Source organism: Haliotis asinina, chromosome 3, assembly GCF_037392515.1.
Source record: "Haliotis asinina isolate JCU_RB_2024 chromosome 3, JCU_Hal_asi_v2, whole genome shotgun sequence".
Classification (NCBI taxonomy): Eukaryota; Metazoa; Mollusca; class Gastropoda; order Lepetellida; family Haliotidae; genus Haliotis; species Haliotis asinina.
In genome coordinates, this window is record NC_090282.1 from 23,821,401 (window position 1) to 23,843,581 (window position 22,181).

The window sequence follows — 22,181 nt, forward strand, 5'->3', positions numbered from 1 at the left end:
TTTATTCGGTCATCATGCTGAAGCCATGGGTTCAATTCCCCACATGGGTACAATGTGAGAAGCCCATTTCTGGTGTCCCCAACTGTTATATTACTGGAATATATTGACAGCAGCTTAAAAGCAGGAAGCATTTAGTAGTTACAGAGATAGGTTGGTCCAAACAGGAGTTTGTCCACACATTTTGATGACTAAACACGGTAAGCTTCTTTTTACCTGATTGCACCTGTTTCACAAGAAGATATTTCATGGAAAGTATATTTTTCCCTGTTAATGTGTTTTCACATTCTCAACAAGTTGGAAACATAATCAACGGCACATAAATAGTACAGCATCAGAGTAAGATATGAATTTAACGTGTTCCATGAAAGACTGATCTGCTTGCTTCGCCATATATTGCTAAAGCTGTTATGCAGTAGTTTTATTGTTATTTTTGTTTACAGAAGTGAATCATAATGAAGTCAAAGGATAACAAATGTACAAAATGTGTTTTTTATCTCCCTGGATCAAGTGGGTTGGAGACTGACAAAAATCGGCCATTGATGGAACTGATTGATTATATCTTCACATACTGTATTTGAATTGATGCATGTCTGAGGCACGTAGAAACTAATGAAATTGAGCAGGTATTAAAACAAGGTAAGTGTGCTTTCTGAGTTTGGTGAACATGAAATGAAACCTCACCTCTCTTGTATTTGTTCTAATTGACAGAAATACAACATATGAATCAGTCCCATTCTGGATAGCCTATACTTGTGAAGATCCTTGTTAGAATTGGTCTTGAGCTACCCATACTTGTCAAAAGATGATTGGATGTGCCAGAGTGATTGAAACATTTCACTGTGTCCCAGTTGCAGAGGTTGATGCTCATGCTGATGATCACTGAATTGTTCGATCCAAATTTGATTATTGACTGCTGCCATACTGTTCGATTATTGCTTAGTGCTGCATAGGACGGCAAACAAACAAGCCTGATGTGCTCAGCTGTAATGTAAAATTGCCATATTTCTGGATTTGTGCATGTGAATTGCGTCAAACTTTGTGACAATGTCTGATCGACGAATGACCTTCCAGTCTTATAACACATAATAAAGAGCATTATGCTTGTCAATGCTTAATACTTTCTTCTATCAGAACTCTTACAGTATACAGTGTTACTTATTAATGTGTCAAAACCGTTTTGAATGTGTGTAGAGAGGATGACAAGTGTCCAGTTTTGAAGGTTCCTTTCATCGAAAGTTCCTTTGATTGAAAGTGCACAAATTTCAAGCAGGCTGCCGCACAGTGAATGAAAAATTATTGAAGCAGGTATATATTCGTGTACAGTGTCATGGGGGTAGTAGCTGTCAGCATTTGTTGTGGTGTGATTTTATGCACAGGTAGCTCCATTGAGAGGTTTCAGCCTGGCTGTAAACACAGGCATGTGTGTTCTCAACATGAAGTGCAAGGAATGCAAGAAGCGTGAAGTATATTACTTGGCGTTCCTTTATACTGTTTAAGTAGGTAGGTAAGTAATACTCCCTGTGCCTTGCTTTTAGACTGTGGATTTCCAGTCAGATTCACTTGGCTGGCTGTTGAAGTGTTTTGATTAATGGCTACCACTAAGTAAATATATTGAACCTTGTGCCTAAGGGTTGATTTTGGTCATATTTTTGTAGGTCTTGAGATGAGTGATGACGTTAGTGATATCAGTGGCAATGGATTATCTCTTGAAGGTTGTCTCCACCGATGATGTTAAACGAGAAATTGATCTAATATTCTCGGAAGGGGTAGAATATTGGAATATCATTGGACACTGTTAGAAATAGTTTGGGATTGGATGTATCAGAAGAGGTTATCCAACTATCTTTCTCATACAGTCTGTGATATGAATTTGGATGAATAAACAAGCTGATATGAGGTAAATTGTAACAGAACTTGTTTCTACCACTTAAATGTATTTGCATTTTCAAGGAAGACATGTTCATTCTCGCAACAAGTGTTTCTTTATGATGGACCGAGAACCTCCACATGTAATTTTCTCACTAAAAACCAGACACTTTGTTGATAGGATGACAGATTTTTTCCCCCCAAGGTCGGTAGGTTTAAAACATCAAAAATACAAACTCCAATTTTGGTTTTGTTTGTGGGGGATTTCATAAGCTAGGTCAAAGAAAGGGCAATCAGATAATGTGGACACTGGAGTCTTCAAGATGTACTTGTAACTAGGTTCTCGTTCAGTATTTTGAGGTATTTTCTGTTTCAAAAACTTTTGTGTTGATGGAATAAAAAACCCTGCTGCTCTTAATTCTTGTTTGTTTTCACATTGTATTGTTTTTGAGGTGGTTAATTCGTAAACTACTTTTCAGTCTTAACTGATTGTTCATGTTATTATGATGTTAATAATTTGATATATTTTATAATGACATTGATAAGTTGTTTGGATAATGAAATATTATCATGTACATTTCTGATGAAATATGCACCATTGTCCGGTTCATGTAAAACGGATGTAGTTGAAGTCGATGTTGAAGTACCTCACCTGGCTGCCTCCAGAGCCTTAGAGCCGGTAGAAGTCCCAAGAAGACAAGCAGTCACACACATACACAAGCATGCATGTGTGTCAATCTATGGGTGTAATAATAAATCAATGTTAAAGAACCTCACCTGGCTGCCTTTATCACTATGAGTGAGGAGGGTTTTATCATGGCAGTTCAGAAAACTGCAGCAGTATCATGTCACTTTAAAAAAATGAATAAAGTTTGGTCGCTCTTACTGTATGACCAGGGCTTGTTGTATTAAACAATGATAACACTGTTACTTTCAAAAGTTATGTTACTATCATCTTAGCAGTAGAAATGCTCTGTGAAATGGGTTGCCTGTTTGACAGTCTGCCACCTGCAAAACTCTACTTTCTCGTATCTCATAGTCAGTATACAAAATCTCACTTTTCATGAAAATGGCTTTCTAAATATCGCTAGATGATGTTTTCACATCAAATAACAGTCTCAAAAGATGAAACAAATTCTTTTGTTCCTAACCCCCTGACAAGGACCTGACTGGGACCTCTGGCCCCTGGACAACAGATTCTAATGGCTGTCACTTCTTGCACACATTTTGGGGTGACAGGTATGCAAAAGAGACAAAAGAGAGTAAACTAAATAGGAGTCCTACTCAATGATTTGTCAAGCCAAGATGTCTTATCTTTCGGCTTTATTTGAGATTTGTTTTGTAAAAAAATATATTTTTTAATATTGTTTCAGGGACATAATTTCACCGTAATTGTGTGTTGTGACTAAGTAGATTTTGCCAATCAGCCATACGGTTACCTTGCCAGGACTATATACGGGAAACAGGTCATTGTTGAAAAACTGCTGATTGGGCTGAAAATAAAGTTAACAAAACTCTGGAGATGCAGATGATGTTATTAATATGTTCAGATACTTATGCTGCTGCCATGTTTGATGAATTGCAGGCTTAAAGTGACGTCACTCTGTATGTTTGTTGGATTAGGAAGACCATATATTCCCTAGGGCCATATGAGGCCTGTCATTTGTATGTTTATACACAATTACACAATATTCTCTTACTGTCCCTATATCCTCTTTTTGTTCATACTTGTACCATGGTTTCTATTCAATTGGATCTGTGTCATGTTCCTTTGGACATTTTTATAATTATTTATTAATTTAAAAATTGTTAATTTGTCATACTGACCTTACTGTAAATGTTTGTTCAAAGATATTTCACCAAAATTATGACTTTATAGACCAGAAGATGTGAAAATGTTGTTACCAAGTCTATCAATTACGATCTAAATACAGGAAATGGAAAGCAGCTGAACTGTATTGCCTTTTTTGCAACTCCATTGCCACCCAAGAACAGAATTGGACACCTTAACGTCACGCAGGTATCAGTCACGCAAGCAGTGAAATCTGAGCACTGTCCTCTATTGTTAACCGACCAGATAGATCTTCCCTGATTGCCTTACTGAAAAGAACTGCAAAAATAAATGAGTGCGCAAACCACCTGATACCTGGACGAGTGCTGGAGGACTGACATAGAATTAAACAGGCAGTCCTATGTCCCTGTCGTCATGCACATCCGCACGTCGCAGTCTTCGTACTTCTTATGGCATTAATGCTCATGCACAGTTCTCGGGTCACAAGGTCCAAGGGAGGAGCTGTGTGCATGTCTGGAATGCAGCAAATCTTCCGATGTTTGTTGCATCATGTCATCCTCTAGGTTTTTACCTGGCCCAGGTGTGTCAGCCCAAGGCATGATCCCAAGGTGTGCACACCGATATTAATTGCACCTACACAACTTTGATTTGGTCTCACTCACTCACTCAAAGACATAGGTTCAATTCCCCACAAAGGTACAACATGGACACAATATGTGAAGCCCATTTCTGGTGTTTCCGAAGTGATATCGCTCTAATATTGCTACAAGCGGCATAATACTAAACTCACTCACTCACTTGGAAGAACCATGGTTATTACAATTATTGTTTCACAGCAACATTGGTAGCATGATTCTGAAGATAACATTGATTAACTCATTGGTGTTTCCTGCCCACTGAAGCACACCTGAATCACAGTTCCCTTGGCAACAAGAACAGCAACAGGAAGTATTTATGTGTCATCAATTGTGACAGAAATTCAGATTTCAAGACAAAATCACAATTGTTTCTTCAGTTTCTGGAATCAAGAATTAAGTTTCCATTTGTGCCAAATCTGCTAAATCTAACTGGTAGCTGAATTAATCGTCCATTAAAGCAACCGAAAACCAATTATTCCACAGTTTTCTTATAAATTAATTAATGTAGCTGGTTTGGGAAATTCATGTATTCAGATGATATTTAAAGTACTAAACTGAGATCTTCAATAATGCACATTTTCAAGCAATCCTTGCAATTTTACACAGTTAAGACAATAAATTAATTACTGGAGCTAGTTTGGAATTGAAGAATCAATGTTTACTTCATATGTTTTAAATGTTTTGAAAATAATCAACTTCAATAATTCATACAATTAAACTTAATTTAAAGTGATAAATCAGTTATTTCACAAACAAAACTGTAAGCAGTTGAATGTAGAACTGATTTTTGTGTTCTTGTATGAATTTGCTAGTTTATTATTTTATGTTATTATAATAGATTGAAAAGAAAACTTTCAGAAATAGAACAAAATACCCACTAAAGTGGTCTGATGAAAGCTTTTAGAAGGTGAAAGGGGAGTACAGTTTGTGATATAAATAATTTGCTTCAGGAAAGAAATGGACAGGAAAGATTTGTCTCCACGTTTTATCCTCCAAATCTGAAAAACTTCACTGTCCTGGATGTCCTTCAGAAAGATCCTTTGGGAAACAAATAAATTCAGCTGTATCTTTCCTTCTCAACTGAAAAATGTTTGGTTTGAAGTGAGCAAAGAAATACTCTGCATCTAACAAAACATCCAATCTCTTCACCAACTTGGTCGTGACAGATTGACAACAGTCTCATGACAATATATGAGATGATCCTTAACTTCTTTTGAGTAGCATACATTTTGTTGGTTGCAGTTCTGTCTTATTGTCCATTGTCATGTGTCAAGCTGTACATGTGAATGTCAGTGTTTTATAAAAAGTGAAGGTGTGCGTCAGGTGAATGGCAATCAAAAGTCATCAATTGTTTCACTTAGTATTAACACTTCAAGCACATTCCACCTTCCTCAGAATCATAATACTTGTCTGTACTTGATCTCCTTCATTGGGTTGTTCAGTAAAGTCTCATTTGTTGTCACATTATGCCGTATAACACATTATTATACTTGTACTTCACCACACTGTTATGCTTATTTACACATGATAATGAGTTAGGATTTTGCACTCATAACAATTTCAATTGTCTGTTAAGTTTGTTAAAATGTCTATACTTAACATAAAATAACATGATTAATGTTATTTGAAGTGATGCTTGTTCAGATTTTGACAGAAAGATCATGCTGAATATTGTATTCTAAGTGCATTTCGTAACATTTACTTTGCTGTCAGCACAAAGACCAATATGTCTTTCAAAACGTATTTCTTTCCGCTGTTTGCTGTGATGAACAATGCCCTGTTTAGTAAGTAATTCAGTGTCTAACAATTTCATGTTTCATTTACCCTACATAAAGCCTTCTTTAAGAGGCTGTTGTGTGTGATCTCGTCACATGTTTTACCTCCACATGGGATGAAGGGTTTTTCAGAGAGCTCAGTAACATTTTTTAGGTTTAAAGATGGCTTACATTGTTGACGATAAGTTAGACTCGGGTCATGAAAAGGCGACTGAATGGATGCACGGGATGTCTAGCAATGATTAAAATGTGTGCCATGAAGGGGATGTGGTTTTGACACACTTGCCAATTGGAGAAATTTAAACACGTGAGAATTCTCTCACCTTCTTGACGCCCCACCAGAATGTTAAAAGCAGTTTTTGCTGTAGTTGTGAAAAAGCGCTTGTTTAGTAACTGATTGCATTAAGTGTGGTGGTGAGGTTTTCTTTGTTGGGACTTTTTGACAGATGTACTGTCTGTTTTTTAATCCATGAATCTATGCATCTTTTGGCCAGTATTTGTGTGGAGGCACCAGCTGCCAAAGAAAATTTACCCTGACATTACTGGTGACATCATTTTTATCATTTTTATCACCCTTTGTCGTCTGTGGGTATCCCCATGTCACTGATAAAACCATCTCACAATGCTGGAATATGAGTAAAATCTTGCATTTTCCAATAAGAGCCTTATAAACATATGATGTTGATATTGCAGTAAGATGTTTTTGTCACTTATGTTCAACGCATTGACCAAAAAGTAGAAGATTACACAGGCTACTTGTACAGCTAAACTCAGTTTTGACATTTTCAGCAAGTACATATTCGTGAACAGTTTTTTGTACTGACTGTTTAATACATTTTGTTTTGTTTGATTTGGTTTTGTGTTGTTTAGCATCGCATTTTGCCATGTTACAGAAGTATAAATGTTTGGGCTTTTTAAGTCCATTTCATGTTTCATACACAAACAGGAAAGTGACTGAGGTGGGTCGTTCCTCCAATCTATATCATGTCCCTGAAACATCAACTACACATCGGACATTCAAGTAGTGAAGAATGTATAATGTTTGAACAGGAATGTAACTCACACCACAAATTATACTCACTGGATTAAAGGAAAAGAGAAATGATTGATTAAATATAAGTTTGCTTCTTACTGAAGAGACGATTTTTCACAATCGAAGGTATGGAGTAGTACCTGCTCCAAAAAATATTTCTAGAATTTGCAGCCAATACTGTTATGCCTCAAAATGTATCACTTTCACAACCTGTTCATATGATAAATTTACAACATTTTGGTCTTGTTTGCATACTTAATTTGATTGATATGATATTAGCCATTGAGAAAGCCCAATTATTACAAGTGAAGACTGTACTCCAACATATGATCATAGGCAAACTGATAGATGTGTAGATTCTGTTGTTCGTATCATTACTTAAGTACATATTCTTGTTTTGTACATGAAGTTGCTAAAACCGTGCAACTGTTAACCTTCAAAAAGAAAAGTGATTGATATTATGATCAATGTTTCTTGCTGTTCTTATGCCTCTTGTATGTGTCTTAGTCAGTGTGTCTGACTGACCAACTGAACCATTCTGTCACCTCATACAACTGGCAGTGGCTGCTGGGAATCGGACTCCCGATAGGAGATTTAACAGTTGACTGACTGTTGACGATGGGATGAAAGATCATATTTACCTTCTCCTCATATGAATCTTTGAGTCTGTATTTCAGGACAATGAATCATCTTATCTCAGACAGTCAATGAATATAAAATGTAGTACATTATTTTGTACAAAGTGGTTTAATGATGGCTCGGTGGGCCTACAAGTAGGGTTTGATAAGAAAGTTCTTTCATTCATTTAATGAAGACATTCAGTGAGATTATAGGGTTCAGCGAGCTTAACCATGTCTCTGATAAAATCATAAGTACTGTACATTTAGTTCAAAACACATTTACTTGTATGAGAGTTGTTCAGATAATCAAAGGGATGGTGGAGTATCTGAAGTTAAAGTTTAGAGTGTTCTCTTATCACGTCCAGGGGTGAGTTTGATTCCACATATGGCTACAATGTATGAAGCCATCGTGCACTCACTCACTCACTCACTCACTCACTCACTCACTCACTCACTCACTCACTCACTCACTCACTCACTCACTCACTCACTCTACCAATGATGACCAACCCGAACACTGAACATGGGCCTGTATTTATTCTCATACATTGATATTTTCAATGATATGATGCAATCATGGAAATACAATGTAAAATACAGCTCCAGTGTATAAGAGAGCTGGTTTAAGATGGTGCTGGAGATGAGGACCTTTCAGTGCTGTATCATCATAAAGCCTCAGATGTTGGCAGCATGTCCGCAACCTACCTGTAAGACGCCATAATTAATAGCCTTACTCACCGAAGACATGTTCCTGGTAATGTCGGCTTCTTGTCATATTTATGGTGATTAAAATATGACTGTGATAACAGCCATGACAAACAGGGCTACTAAAACAGGAAGTGATGGTGTGTGTGTGATGCCTACATCAGAGATAATGGCTGCTTTGTCTTACAAAGGGAGATAAACTGTTATGGTTTGTTACTTATGTCCGTTATTCCACGTCTCGCTGATGAGAGCATGTGTTTTCTCAGGTTGAAAGGGAATCCAGGGAAGATCTCTGTCTGCAAAGAAAATGCTTTGTATGTTAATGGTCTCTGTCATTGCACCTGTTGTGGAAACTTGTTTGTTGTTAAAACGGATTCTTTTGTTGTAAACTGTATGTTCATGGTTTCAGCAGATTTCAAGTAAAAGTGACAAGCAAATCTTACATAACCTGATGGACAGATGTCTCTGCATATCAATAATTTTGATAGAGCCAGCTAGTGTCATTTAAACTGAAAAGGAGCTGTGAACTAGAGGAAAATGTAGCCTTGCTGTATTACATGATACAGAAAGGACTGGGTGTAATGGAAAATGATGGGGACTGTTAGACAGTCTGTGTCAACCTGATTATTTGCTACTTCTTTAATGGGCATTGTAGAAGTTGGTGAGTCAAAAATGAAACATACAGCTATATGGATTACAACTTCTTGTTTATTACATTGAGCGACGTTTCGATGTAGATTCTTACATTTATCTTGAAAACGATGTAAGAATCTACATCGAAATGTCGCTCAATGTAACAAACAAGAAGTTGTAATCCATAGAGCTGTATGTTTCATTTCTGATTAATTGCTGTTTCACAAATCACATATGGTGAATGTAATTTTTTTTCTTCATTAGTGCTAGTAAAAATGGGAAGTGAAGTTATACACTACTGGCAGTTTCATGTATGTATAATAGACGTTTTATTTGAATATTTGATATGAAAAGTGAAAACTGATTGATTTTTTTTTAAGTTAAGGCTCATGGTTCTTATAGCTGTTAGTCTTATTCCTCAAATGTCCCATGCTCTCTAATCGAAGTATTGTGATCACTTTGTTGGACATGCATTTGGAGAAAAAAAAAGATGTTTATGAATCTTAACAAAGCACACTCTGCCTGTTGGGATGTATTGAGGGACCACCAGTGCCATAGTTTAGTAGATGAAGCTCTATCATAGTGAGTGGATGGTCCTTGGTTTAATCCAGTGGCAGACCGTACCAATGATGAATTTCTGTACTTGTTGTCCCCCTGTCTGATGCTTGGAATGAAAACAAAACAAGAATTTATCAGTTTGGAGTCTGGATCTGAGTGGCAAGTGTATGGTAACATGTGACATGCCTGCATTGTCAAATCAACATGAGTCTACAGTAGTATGGGCAGTGGGGCAGCTTAGTGGTTAAAGGGTTTGCTTATTACACCAAAGACTTGGGTTCGATTTCCTACATGGGTATAGTATGTGAGGCCCATTTGTGGTGTCCCCCACCATGATATTGCTGGAATATTGCTAATAGCAATGTAGAACCATACTCACTCATTCACATTGAGTATAAACAGGTTCAGGTTTTAGTGCAATAATCTTGGAGGTGGTGTCAAAAGCCACATTATCTCTGAAAAAGTTATCTTGTACTGTTTTCATTTTTAAGAACACATCAGCTTAAGAAGCCAGTTGAACCATGTCATCTTCAAAGTTTTGTTTGCTGTAATGAACACTCTGGGTGCTTGTAAATACCACATGTCAGGTGCTTATTGAGCCATACACAAGTCAAACTTGTTACGTGAGATTTAGCGGTAGAGTTCAAACAATCAAATTACTTTTTCTAACTGTGACAAAACATTATACACTTGTATGTTTAGGAACACAAGTACTGTTATGTAAATTTTTCTTCTTAGTATGAGCACCCATAAAGATCTCTCACTGATCTGTTTACATGCCTTGATTTGAACAGGATGTTTTGCATGATGAATATAATGACTGTCTATTTCATAATATACATTCCACTTTGAAGCTTATTTTGCATTTGGGTCAGATGTAAGCACTGCTGGGTTGAACTATGAATAATTCAAAATAAAATGTTGGCAGTCCCAAGAACTTCTGGTTACACCTGGTTTCAATGTATTCTAATTAGCAATAAAAAATGTGAGGTATTAAGAGACCATTTCTCTTGAACATCAGGGCCTAGATTTTCAAAGTTCTCTTAGCGCTAAGATCGTCGTAGTTAATGTTAATGTATGGCACTTACAATTATCTTAGCGCTAAGAGAGCTTCGAAAGTCCAGGCCCAGGTATTCACAGGTACTATTTTTTATGTTTTGGGGACTTGTGGTTTCAGAAGGTGTCTTATATTATGCGTAACTTGGTTTAAGTCATTGCAACCATGGTGCTGGAACATTTCAGAATGGAATCCAATATGTGGCCATTATATTTCCAAGGTTGGTTTAGCATGTGGATCATGACTTTAAATTGTTTTATCTCATACTCATGTTCACCACAGTTAATGCCGAAGTGATCAGATACAGCCAGCTTAACTTCAGGAAGTAGGTCCCCATGTTTCACACCATAACAACCACAATTAACTTGGAGTTAAGTAAGCACTGACGCGAATATACTGCTGGCATTAGGTACCACTTGTTGGCATAATGCCTTATCCCATGACTTCTAAAAGGAGCACCACACATCCGTCACAACACAGAGTTGAGGCTGGTGGTCTACTGGCAAAGTACTGTCAACCAATAAAGCATCTAATTACATGACATCCTTCCTTCCTTATAATCAACATTTAGGTACACAATGAACCCCAGTAGGTTGTAAAAAAGATATAAAAGCAAGCAAATCTAATTATGTGTATTAGTTTGAATTTGTCAGGTCTTGGAGTATTTCCTGTTCATGCACCTTACAGGACAAGGCTTGTCTGGAGAGTGTCTGTGTTTCTCCACACAGATGTCTTGTTAAGTCTGTTTTGTTGTTTCTTGCAGTGGCGTGTTTCCCCTCAGTCCAGGATGTTAAGATTACGTGGGTAGCTCCTGACACAGATCCAGACCAAGGGTCCAAGATCACAGGATGTCGCGCTACAGAGTGCGCAACTTGTTCAAATTCAGAACAAAAAGTACCACAGATGTAAGTGATCATGATTTTTTTATCATATGAAGAATGTGCTTTTGTGCTGCACCATTGTCATGGTAGTGTTTATTTGTTGTGTTAAAAAACGGAAGGGTTTTTGTGTGGAATAGATGACACTTGATCAGATGTCATGTCAATATGTTATTCTAAAAGTTTATTTGTTGCTGCACCTGGGATTCACCTGGGCCTTGTTGAGAGGTGTTATTGTGGTATCACAACTGCAGCACCATGTAAACATATTAGGTAAGATATTCATGATTTTTGCCAAATTCTATGTAGCTATAGTTCACTTTAATTTCAGCAAAACTGTGCATAAAATGGTTTCATTCGCAGCAGCCATGATCAGACTATTGCCATGGTTACCTTGAAACAGATCTTTGGTTTCAAACAATGTATTGAGTCATTAGAATAATTCTATTCTGAATATTTTTAGATATGTTCCTATGAAATTTTGTGGTCAACCTTCTCTACATTCTTTAGTATGTTATGACGGCCATATTTTGACTGACAGGCCATCTTGATAAACTGTGTATGTTGTTTCGCTGTAGAAAGAGCAACACCATTGGATGTCTCAAATGATGACTTGTCAAACTGTTTCACACGTCGGGAAATTTGGGCAGTATATCAAAGCCCTCTGCCAATTGTTGTCATGTAATAAAATAGTAACAGTGCAGTTGTATTGGGATTTTTCCATGCTTGGATATTATGCTCAAAGTGAAGTGAGGATTTAACAGAAAAAAGCCTTGCTGTAAAGATGGGTTTTGATAGAAATTTTGACGTTGGCAGACGTCTAGGGGAAAATATGTGCTAGAAGTAACTTAATTAAAAGGACTTTAGAATATATTTTTTCTCGTACATTATTTTTTCAGGTGCAGCTTCTTCTGAACAATCTTGATAAAAAGTGTACATGGTTTATTGCTTTCACTTTTTCAGAATTAAGATGTAATATTTGTCATTTCCATGGAAAACAAAAACCCTCTTAAGCAAGATTTAACTTGTCTTTGAAAGTTTGCTTAACTTTGCTCAAGTCTTTGGTTACAACCATGTTTTCAGACCTCTATCACTTTGGGTTTTCATAACTGAATACTGTTTAAAGCAGTTGATCCAGGTTTGCGCTCACCTTTAAATATGGCTTGACTTTCGGTCACCTTCTCACTGTTAATACTGTAAATCATTAGATTTTTGCGAGCATGATATTTTTGCGAAAATTGTGAATGACTTGAGCTCGCAGAAATATCATGACGCAATTTGCTGGTAGAATGCAATGAATAATCAGCAAACAACCTGTCCTATCTTCGCTTTATTATTCACCAGTTCATATAATTAACAATAGATGTAAACATTACATATATTAAGCAATGACAACAATGCGAAGAATGACTAATTACTAGCATTACTCATACTCACATGTCACATGTCAATCAGTACATCCAGTAGTCCAGACAGGTGCTAACCATGCAACACACATTTCTTAGAGACTGTTTGAAAGGCCGAGTACATCCAGTGGGCGTGGATAGGTTTCTTGACACTTACCTGGAGATCAACAGCTTCAACGACACTGACTGAACTGGTCCTTTGTCAGTGCCAATTTATTAGAGTCATTCCATTTAATTTAATCCCCTTGAACTGTTTTAAGCTTATCTGGCCTATGCAGCAAGCGTTGTTTTTTGGAAAACATCACTGATTGCATACATGCTGAAGTACTCCACTGAATCTTGTTCAAGATTAGCGGCAAACTTTAATATGTGATTGGATTTACTTCAGATAAAACTTTCAGATGCAAGTAAGCTTTGAAACTGTCAAGCTAAACTATGTTTTTAGAATTAGGCAAGTTGCAAAACATCATGACGTAAAACGTCTGATGGTCGCCACTCGCAAAAAATCATGATGCAAAACTTTTGGGATTTACAGTATGTTCCTTGGCTTTCAGTTGTCTGAATGGAACAAGAATGATGAGAAGCTCCTGAAGACCGTAGAGGTGGGGGATGTCAAGAAGGCAACCAGTGTACTAAACAAGAAGACTCTCAACCCCACCAAACTCGGGCCAAAGGGACATTCAGTGTAAGTTTTTCAGTATCAGGGATCTGATGCAAATTTACTAAACATGTGGATAAGCATAAGCATGATGACATGAATCAGATAGGCCCAACAACACAATTACCCAAACAACACAAGCCAAACAGCACGAAGACTCTAATGACACAGGCCAAATGGCACAGTGACCCAGATGACACAAACCTCAAAGCACGATGACCCAAACCAGACAGGGTGAAAAGCATAATGACTCAAACCACACAGATCTAATGGCAGAGTGACCTCAAACCTCATACGCCCAACAGCACAGTAACCCAAACCACACAGATCTAATGGCAGAGTGACCTCAAACCTCATACGCCCAACAGCACAGTAACCCAAACCACACAGATCTAATGGCAGAGTGACCTCAAACCTCATACGCCCAACAGCACAGTAACCCAAACCACACAGACCCAAAGCACGATGACACAAGTAAGTCAGGCAGAATGTGAATCATACAGGTTCAGAAGCATAATGACATGGAAACCACTGTCAGAAACTCAAACTGTTAGAAATGCACAGGCAAAGCTCCAAAATGTGATTGAAACATTATCAGTGATCTTAGTCTTTAGACTCTCAACATGTCCATGGATTGACAGATCTGTCATTTTTGGGGAATGAAATCCAGGAAGCTGTCATGTTAAAGAATTTGTAATCTTGTGTCTGAATATTTCTTTGAGAAAACTGAGGTTATTTGCTGGAACTGCTATTAAACTGTGGCATAATCTTATGAAAGATGTTTTGCTTCTTTGCATGCACTTCTTGCATGGTCTTAGAAAGTATATTGTGTTTACGTCTCTGTGATGTTTTTGTTACAGCCTACATATTGCATGTGCTGTAGGCAATGACCAGATTGTTGAACTGCTGCTGAAGTACAGTGAAGATGTCAATGACCTCACAATACAAGGTATGTTCTGAGTTGATGTCTTATGATAGTATGTAGGTACTATGATGATGGCTCCCAGAACAAGATAGGTTCTGAGATGGTGTCACCCAATCCAAGATGGGTTCCGAGATAACGTCTCCCAATCCAAGATGGGTTCTGAGATGGTGTCTCAGAAATCCAAGATGGGTTCTGAGATGTGTCTCCCAATCCAAGATGGGTTCTGAGATGATGTCTCAGAAATCCAAGATGGGTTCTGAGATGGTGTCTCCCAATCCAAGATGGGTTCTGAGATAATGTCTCCCAATACAAGACTGGTTCTGAGATAATGTCTCCCAATACAAGATGGGTTCTGAGATAATGTCTCCCAATACAAGATAGGTTCTGAGATGATGTCTCCCAATACATGATGGGTTCTAAGATGATATCTCCCAATACAAGATGGGTTCTGAGATAATGTCTCCCAATACAAGATGGGTTCTAAGATGATGTCTCCCAATACAAGATGGGTTCTGATATAATGTCTCCCAATACAAGATGGGTTCTGAGATAATGTCTCCCAATACAAGATGGGTTCTGAGATAATGTCTCCCAATACAAGATGGGTTCTGAGATAATGTCTCCCAATACAAGATGGGTTCTGAGATGATGTCTCCCAATACAAGACCGGTTCTGAGATAATGTCTCCCAATACAAGATGGGTTCCAGGATAATGTCTCCCAATACATGATGGGTTCTGAGATGATGTCTCCCAATACATGATGGGTTCTGAGATAATGTCTCCCAATGCAAGATGGGTTCTGAGATGATGTCTCCCAATACAAGACCGGTTCTGAGATAATGTCTCCCAATACAAGATGGGTTCCAGGATAATGTCTCCCAATACATGATGGGTTCTGAGATGATGTCTCCCAATACAAGCTGGGTTCTGAGATAATGTCTCCCAATGCAAGATGGGTTCTGAGATAATGTCTCCCAAAGCAAGAAGTGTTCTGAGATGGTGTCTCCCAATACAAGATAGGTTCTAAGATGATATCTCCCAATACAAGATGGGTTCTGAGAGGGTGTCTCCCAAAGAATGTTGCTCCTGAGATCATGTCTCCCAATACAAGATGGGTTCTGAGGTAAGATGGTGGTCTCAATAACCTGACAATGTGAAAGTAGTTACCATGGTAGTATCATTGACCTTTCAAGATAAGGTTGATACCATGTCAGTGACCTGACCTGTTACCATGGGATAGTTATTTTAGCATAACACTATGACATACCCTGACAGAGATGTGCAGGGAAATAAGGAGCTACAGTGTTGGTAACTTTGATGTGTGAACAGTGTAAAGGTAACCTGATTTATGGTAAGTCTTTTAGACTTGGTTTTGTGATACAGTACAACGGTCTGGAAGTTTAAACATTAAACTTCCTTTCTCAGATTTTACTGCAAATTTGAAACAATTTTGTGTGTGATAATTAAGATACCTTAGGCCTATGAAATCATGACAAGTTACATGAGGGAAAGTTGTCTATGTCACTGGCATTCATACTGGACACAACATCTACAAGGATACATGTATTTAACTCAACATAATACAGTGTCCAAACAGGCATTCAACAAGACTATGCAATGTGATTTAGATAACATGCTGGATAGCAGTGCAGGACTGAATCTGTCTTGTGTACACCTATCAGCACATACAGTGGAAGCTATCTAAGCTGGCACTCAGGACTGATGAAAGAATCTGATTTAGACAACTTGCCGGATAGTAGAGCTGATGATAAATGTACAGCTTTGATAGGACTGAGATTTTATACTGGTGATGACAACTTGCCGGATTGGACAGATGCCAGTTTTAACAGTTTCAACTGTAAATATACTGCTTGATACGTGTAGTAGAAACATGTTTGATATCTAGGTAGGGGTTCCTTAATGCACAAGAGGTAAACAGTTTTGTGACGATATTACCTGTTTGAATAGAATCAGGTGACTTCATTTTCATCGCCAGATTTTGTTCTGTTCCATTCAGGCAACACAGCTCTCCAGCTGGCAGCAGCCAAAGGTCACAGTAGAGTGGTGCACAGGTTACTGGCGGTCAGTAGATCTACCTTATCACATATGTACAGTATGTCTTCATACATGATCATGTAGCCTTGCTGCAAGGCTGGGCTGAAGGATAAGTCTTTTGGTGTTTTTTCTGTAATTCTGTCCTATCTGAGGGCGATGGGGTAACCTAGTGGTTAAACTGCTGGCTGATCACCCTGAAGACCCTGGTTCAATTCACCACATGGGGACAGTGTGTGAAGCCCATTTGTGGTGTTCGTGCTGTAATATTGCTGGAATATGGCTAAAAGTGGTGAAAAACTAAACTCACTTACTGTATGGAGTTGTGTAACATACGGACATTGTCTGGTGTAGACTATGACTTAGCTGTCATGAGCTTCTGAGCCTGGCCTACACTTATCATAAGGAGTGACCACAGAAGCGAATGGTCAGCCTGTTGATGAATGACATTCGATTTCACCTCCTAAATTGTGTGACCCATGAAGGTCCGGGTTAGAATATTGGCCTTCAGTAACCCATGCTAGTTGTAAGAGGCGACTAACGGGATCGGGTGGTCGAGCTCACTGACTTGGTTGACATGTCATCGGTTCCCAGTTGTATAGATCGATGCTCATGCTTTTTCGTCACAGGATTGTCTGCTCCAGACTTTATTATTTACAGACCGCTGCCATGTAGCTGTAATATTGTTGAGGGTGGTGTAAAACTTAATTCACTCACTCCTAAATTCCCTGAATTACCATTGCAGAGCTGTGTCCCTCTAGAGTGACCAGTATGCTTGTTTTCTGCATTACTTTCATCCATGACATGATTCCATTTCATGATATAACTGACATGAACCCACTCACTCTTTTTATCGAAAAGTATGGTATCACATGCCTGAGTGTTGTTCTTTCAGGCTGGCGCTGATGTGGACATGCGAGACAGCAATGACATGACAGCTCTCCATCACACATGTGCAGGCGTCCATTTTGAATGCGTTCAAGTTCTCCTCAATGGCAATGCCAATCCCAGAATAAAGGAGAAGGTACTTGGGAAATGTACTTTGATTCTGTAATTCCTGGGCAGCTAACATTTATGAACACTTTAATTTAATTAGCCAACTTAAAATGTGTTCATATTATTGTTATGCCTTTTTTGCTGTTGGGCAAATTGTTAATGTGATCTGCTTTGTGCGTATCTTTGTGCAGCCATGTTCTATTTTTGTGGCCTCTCAATATTACTTAAGAAATACTTATGAAATATGTACATTTGTCCCACCATTAGGCCACTGTTTTATATATCTGTTATTATATCTGTTGGATTAAACATAAAAAAACCCAAATTTTTAGGGTGTCCTTTGTCCATTTGCCTTTGGGATATTGTTGCCTCAGCTTGGGTTTACATCCCTTAACATAATTAAGTACATGATAAGGCAACTAGAAATGATTTCTTCACCTATGTTTTTTCCTTCCTAAATATACAATGATAAATCTATTTTTTTATTTACAAGACAGTGATAAAAACCTTCTGATGTTTTATTTGAATGCCCTCAGCTCTTGCTGCTGAAATCTTAAGATAATAATATTATCTGTTTCGAGATATGATGAAACAAAGGGTCCTTTGACTCTTGATAAAGTTTTTGTTTTCTTAAGTGAAATGTGTCTGAACATATTCTGGCAGACCGGGAAAACCCCTCTTTTCTTCGCCTCACATCGTGGAGACATGGCGACATGTAAATGGCTGGTGGACAAGGGAGCTGATGTTAATGCACAGGACATGCATCGTATGTAAGTACAGGAATACTTTGTAGGTCTCCTTCATGTATTATTCTTACTAGATCCACTGGAATCTGACACAAGTATGAGTGAGGGAGTTTCGGTTCTATCGTGGCCTGTCAGCTTGATGTGTGAGTAAGTCTGTAGTGAGGCTAGTCTGAGTTACCTGTATAGTGTAGTTCATGCTTACAGGTATGAAGGTAACAGGTGTAAAAACACACAGAGTGAGAACTCACATTCTTTAAAATCTTAATGAAAACTTTTTTGTGGCTCTTAAAATTTTGAGAGGCAAAAAAAGGACAAATGTTTTGGATGAACAACTTCTTTATTAGGTGTTGTGATGTTTCAAAACAGATTGTTGTAGTAAGGTGGATAATAGAAGAATCTCTGTCAAAATGTCACATGACCTAATAAAGAAGTTGTTCATCCAACATTTGTCATTAATGAAAGTAACTCTTTTTCTTCCATAAAGCAATAAGGTGATCATATGCCATTAAGGTAACCTTAATGCAGTGTTATAGAATTGAAGTTAAGGTTAACTTTAGTAAAGGTTGCTTCGTGAAAGGAGCCCCAGGTCAGTCACTTACAGCAACTCCGTCAACTCTGCCACCCATGCTATCTTTACTTAGAAAGAAAGGGAGGCATTGAAGTTAATTCCAATGCACTCAAGTGGCAAGTTGCTATTATTTTTGCCTCATGCAATGATCAGCATTCTGACACCTTCCTGTGGATGACGTTCCAGATTACTTGCCTAGAGGTTGCTAAAATATTGTAGTAGACAATAGAAGCAGACACTGGTTCATGATTGTGTCATGATTGTGTCTTTTTGAGACACCAACTGGAGATGCTAGAAATATTTTATCGTGACTAGAGAATGTTCAGTTTGGTATGGTAACTATCTTTGTTCCATTCCTTCCCTGGATGACCATATTTGATACAAGGGAAACATATCAACTCATCCTCAGTGTACCCTGGTCAGAGTGAGTGTTTTTAGAGGATCATCACATGTCAGGGCACCTGTTGAATGACTCTCCTAGGAACTGTGAACAGTTTCAGTGTATGGGGCTGTTCTGCAAGATGACTCCCAGGTCCTTTCTCCCATGTCCAGAGTGTTCAGTATGGGCATTGCTTCAGAGTATCTCTTTCTCTTCTCAATATTTGTGCTATCACTTATGCCTTGTAAGTTGTGAAATAATTATTTTATCAGTAGGTGTCAACAAAACATTTTGTACACCAGAGTCCTTTGTACTAACAATGCCTTAAAAATCATCACTCTATACTCTCGAAGATATTGACTTGGGCATACTTGAATTGGGTCATATCACAGTGTAGTTCAACTTTGAACTATCACTTCAGAAAGTTGTTACTGCTTTTCCTTGTACTGTAGTCTGTATCTAGGCCTACTGAAGAAAGCTTCCCCATTGTGCAGAAAAATGCAGAAAAACCAACATTAATCATGGAAATAGCTACATAAACATAATACATCTCCACTGACACAGTAAAAATAGCAATGAAAAACTATGAAACTGCAACATTTTTGTATCAGTGAACTTTTTACATCTACTGCACATGCGAATTACAATCTGCACTTCTGTCAAATTTCCCATTAACTGTGTGTTGCCTCGTTTAGAAAATGTATTGAATATGTCGAAGTAATTACTGTAAATCATTTCATATGGATGTAATGTAAACTGAACAAGTGTACACAGGAGTATCGTGATTGTAAATGCCAAATAACACAACAGAAATACTTTAAAAGGGAATGTAACTTTTGTTCAAACTGTACAATGTCAACGTGCGGTTGAAACTTCCTCATCCATTTGAGCATGTGCTAAATCAAAGTTGCAGTCTTTTTGTTTTTTGCTTCAGATTTAGCAATTTAAAGTTGCTGTTTTTACTGTTTCAGTAGTGAGGTATTATGTTTATGTCGCTATTTCCATAATAAATGTGGGCTTTTATGCGTTTTTCTGTTTTGAGGGATTGTTTTCTTTGGTAGGCCTGTAGTCAATACTTACGGGATGTTGTGGTTTCTAGAGGTTGAGCTACAATCCAGGGTTAATAAGTTGCTCTCTCATATTGGTGAGCTGCAATACTGTTGGCCTTCCCTGCACATCAATAGGATTGAAAGAACTTTATTACAGTAGTCCCACTGGTGACTTCCTGCTGCCAGAGACCATCAGAAAAATGTCTCTGCTGTCTGCAACGTTGGGTAACTATGATGTTTCTTATTAATGAAGGACCTCACTGATGCTAGCAGCCAAGGAGGGCCATGCTGAAGTCTGTCAGTTCCTGCTGAAAAAGGGAGCAGACCCAGACCAGCGAGATGTAGAGGGTAAGGATTGATAATGTCACGTTTCCTTATGCCCCCTGTATATACAACTAAGTTCATTAACGAACTGATGGATATTTGAACTTATCTGAGGCCCTGCCATTTCCTGTATATATTCGATGTGGAGATTGTACTATGGTTATATTGAACCAAGTGCTCCCTGTGAGTTCATTATAACTGTAGTTTAATGGTTGGGGTAGCCCAGTGGTTAAAGCTTTGGCTCATCATGCCGAAGACCTGGGTTCAAACCCCTCATGGATGCAATGTTTGAAGCCCATTTCTAGTGTCCCCAGGTAATATTGCTGGAATATTGCGAAAAGCGACGTAAAATCAAACTCAGTCAATGTAGTTGTTCACCATGAACAGTGTTCAAGGAAGACCGGTGATATGATGATAGTTTTTAAGTTGTTGACCTTTATGAAATGATAATGTACTAGTAATTATGGCTAGGATATTGCTGAAATAAGTTTCAAAAACACATTTACTATCATGATAAAGTGATGACAATTTTATAAACACAATCAAACAGGCTCACAGTAGCGTACTATTACATGAACACTGTCTACTCTCTCTACGGCGCTAATGTGTCTTCTGAAGACATCAAGGCTTAGTGCAAGTGTGCAGCCAGGTTTCTAATTGGTCCTATCACTTGCTGGTGGTAATTCCACCCTGGAGGTGTCTGTTAAGATCACACAAATTCGGGTTGTAAATCCTGGGGCAGTGTCAGCTCATCAAGCAGCAATCCCTCTAGTCTGTCTCGCAGTCCCTGAACCACATTATTTTGACTACAATCCCTCAGTACCCGAACTGGGTTAAACACAGGCTTGGGGTCAAGTGTGCCATCTGGTGACCATAAGTGGCAGAACATGTCCTCAGTGAACTATTATCAACAACAATGATGTCAAGGGGAAAGTATAAACAAGGTTAATTGTTGAGTTTTTAGGGTAAAGAGAATGCATGTTTTATAATAAAGTGTGTAAGGCTTAGAATTCTGAGTTTGAGAAAAGTGATATTTTTAGTGCAGTGGTAGAAATTTGATATGTTCACTGCAGTGAAAATAAAACTTTGCCAGTAACTACTTGAAGTTTCAACAAAGTGTTCTGTCCAGTGTCGTGTGACACAACACAATAAATGGCAATGTAAACACTTGTGTTTCACCAAATGTACATTTGTTCAGCAAGCATGGGCATTGAATGTTTAACATGCAGTGAAGAAAGCACAAACACTGACATTTATTTACAAGGAACTATGTTTCACTTGATTGGCAGTGGTCATTACCTGTATTGATGACGCAATCTCAATCTCAAAATGTTTTCTCTCAATCACATTCTTCTCTTTGTCATGGCTCACCATGTTTCTTCGGTTGTATTTTAACATAAATTTGGATTTCATGTCATATTTTCTTGGATCAGGAATGGGAACATTTACAGAATGCTGTGATAAAAGCTAAGACTGCACAGTATATGAAGTTTTTGTTAAAATATACTCAGACTTCCATTCA

At 38.0% G+C, this 22,181-nt stretch overlaps 1 protein-coding gene across 1 annotated transcript in view; it reads left to right on the plus strand.

Annotated features, from left to right (window-relative positions):
• LOC137277723 (ankycorbin-like) overlaps positions 1 to 22,181 on the plus strand; it is a 64,482-nt gene that overhangs the window by 17,339 nt on the left and 24,962 nt on the right. The window contains exons 2-8 of the mRNA XM_067809613.1: positions 11,441 to 11,582; positions 13,516 to 13,646; positions 14,480 to 14,568; positions 16,563 to 16,627; positions 17,493 to 17,621; positions 18,257 to 18,363; positions 20,589 to 20,683. Of these exons, the coding sequence (XP_067665714.1) occupies positions 11,526 to 11,582; positions 13,516 to 13,646; positions 14,480 to 14,568; positions 16,563 to 16,627; positions 17,493 to 17,621; positions 18,257 to 18,363; positions 20,589 to 20,683 (673 nt within the window). The 5' untranslated portion in view covers positions 11,441 to 11,525. The remainder of the gene's footprint in view (positions 1 to 11,440; positions 11,583 to 13,515; positions 13,647 to 14,479; positions 14,569 to 16,562; positions 16,628 to 17,492; positions 17,622 to 18,256; positions 18,364 to 20,588; positions 20,684 to 22,181) is intronic.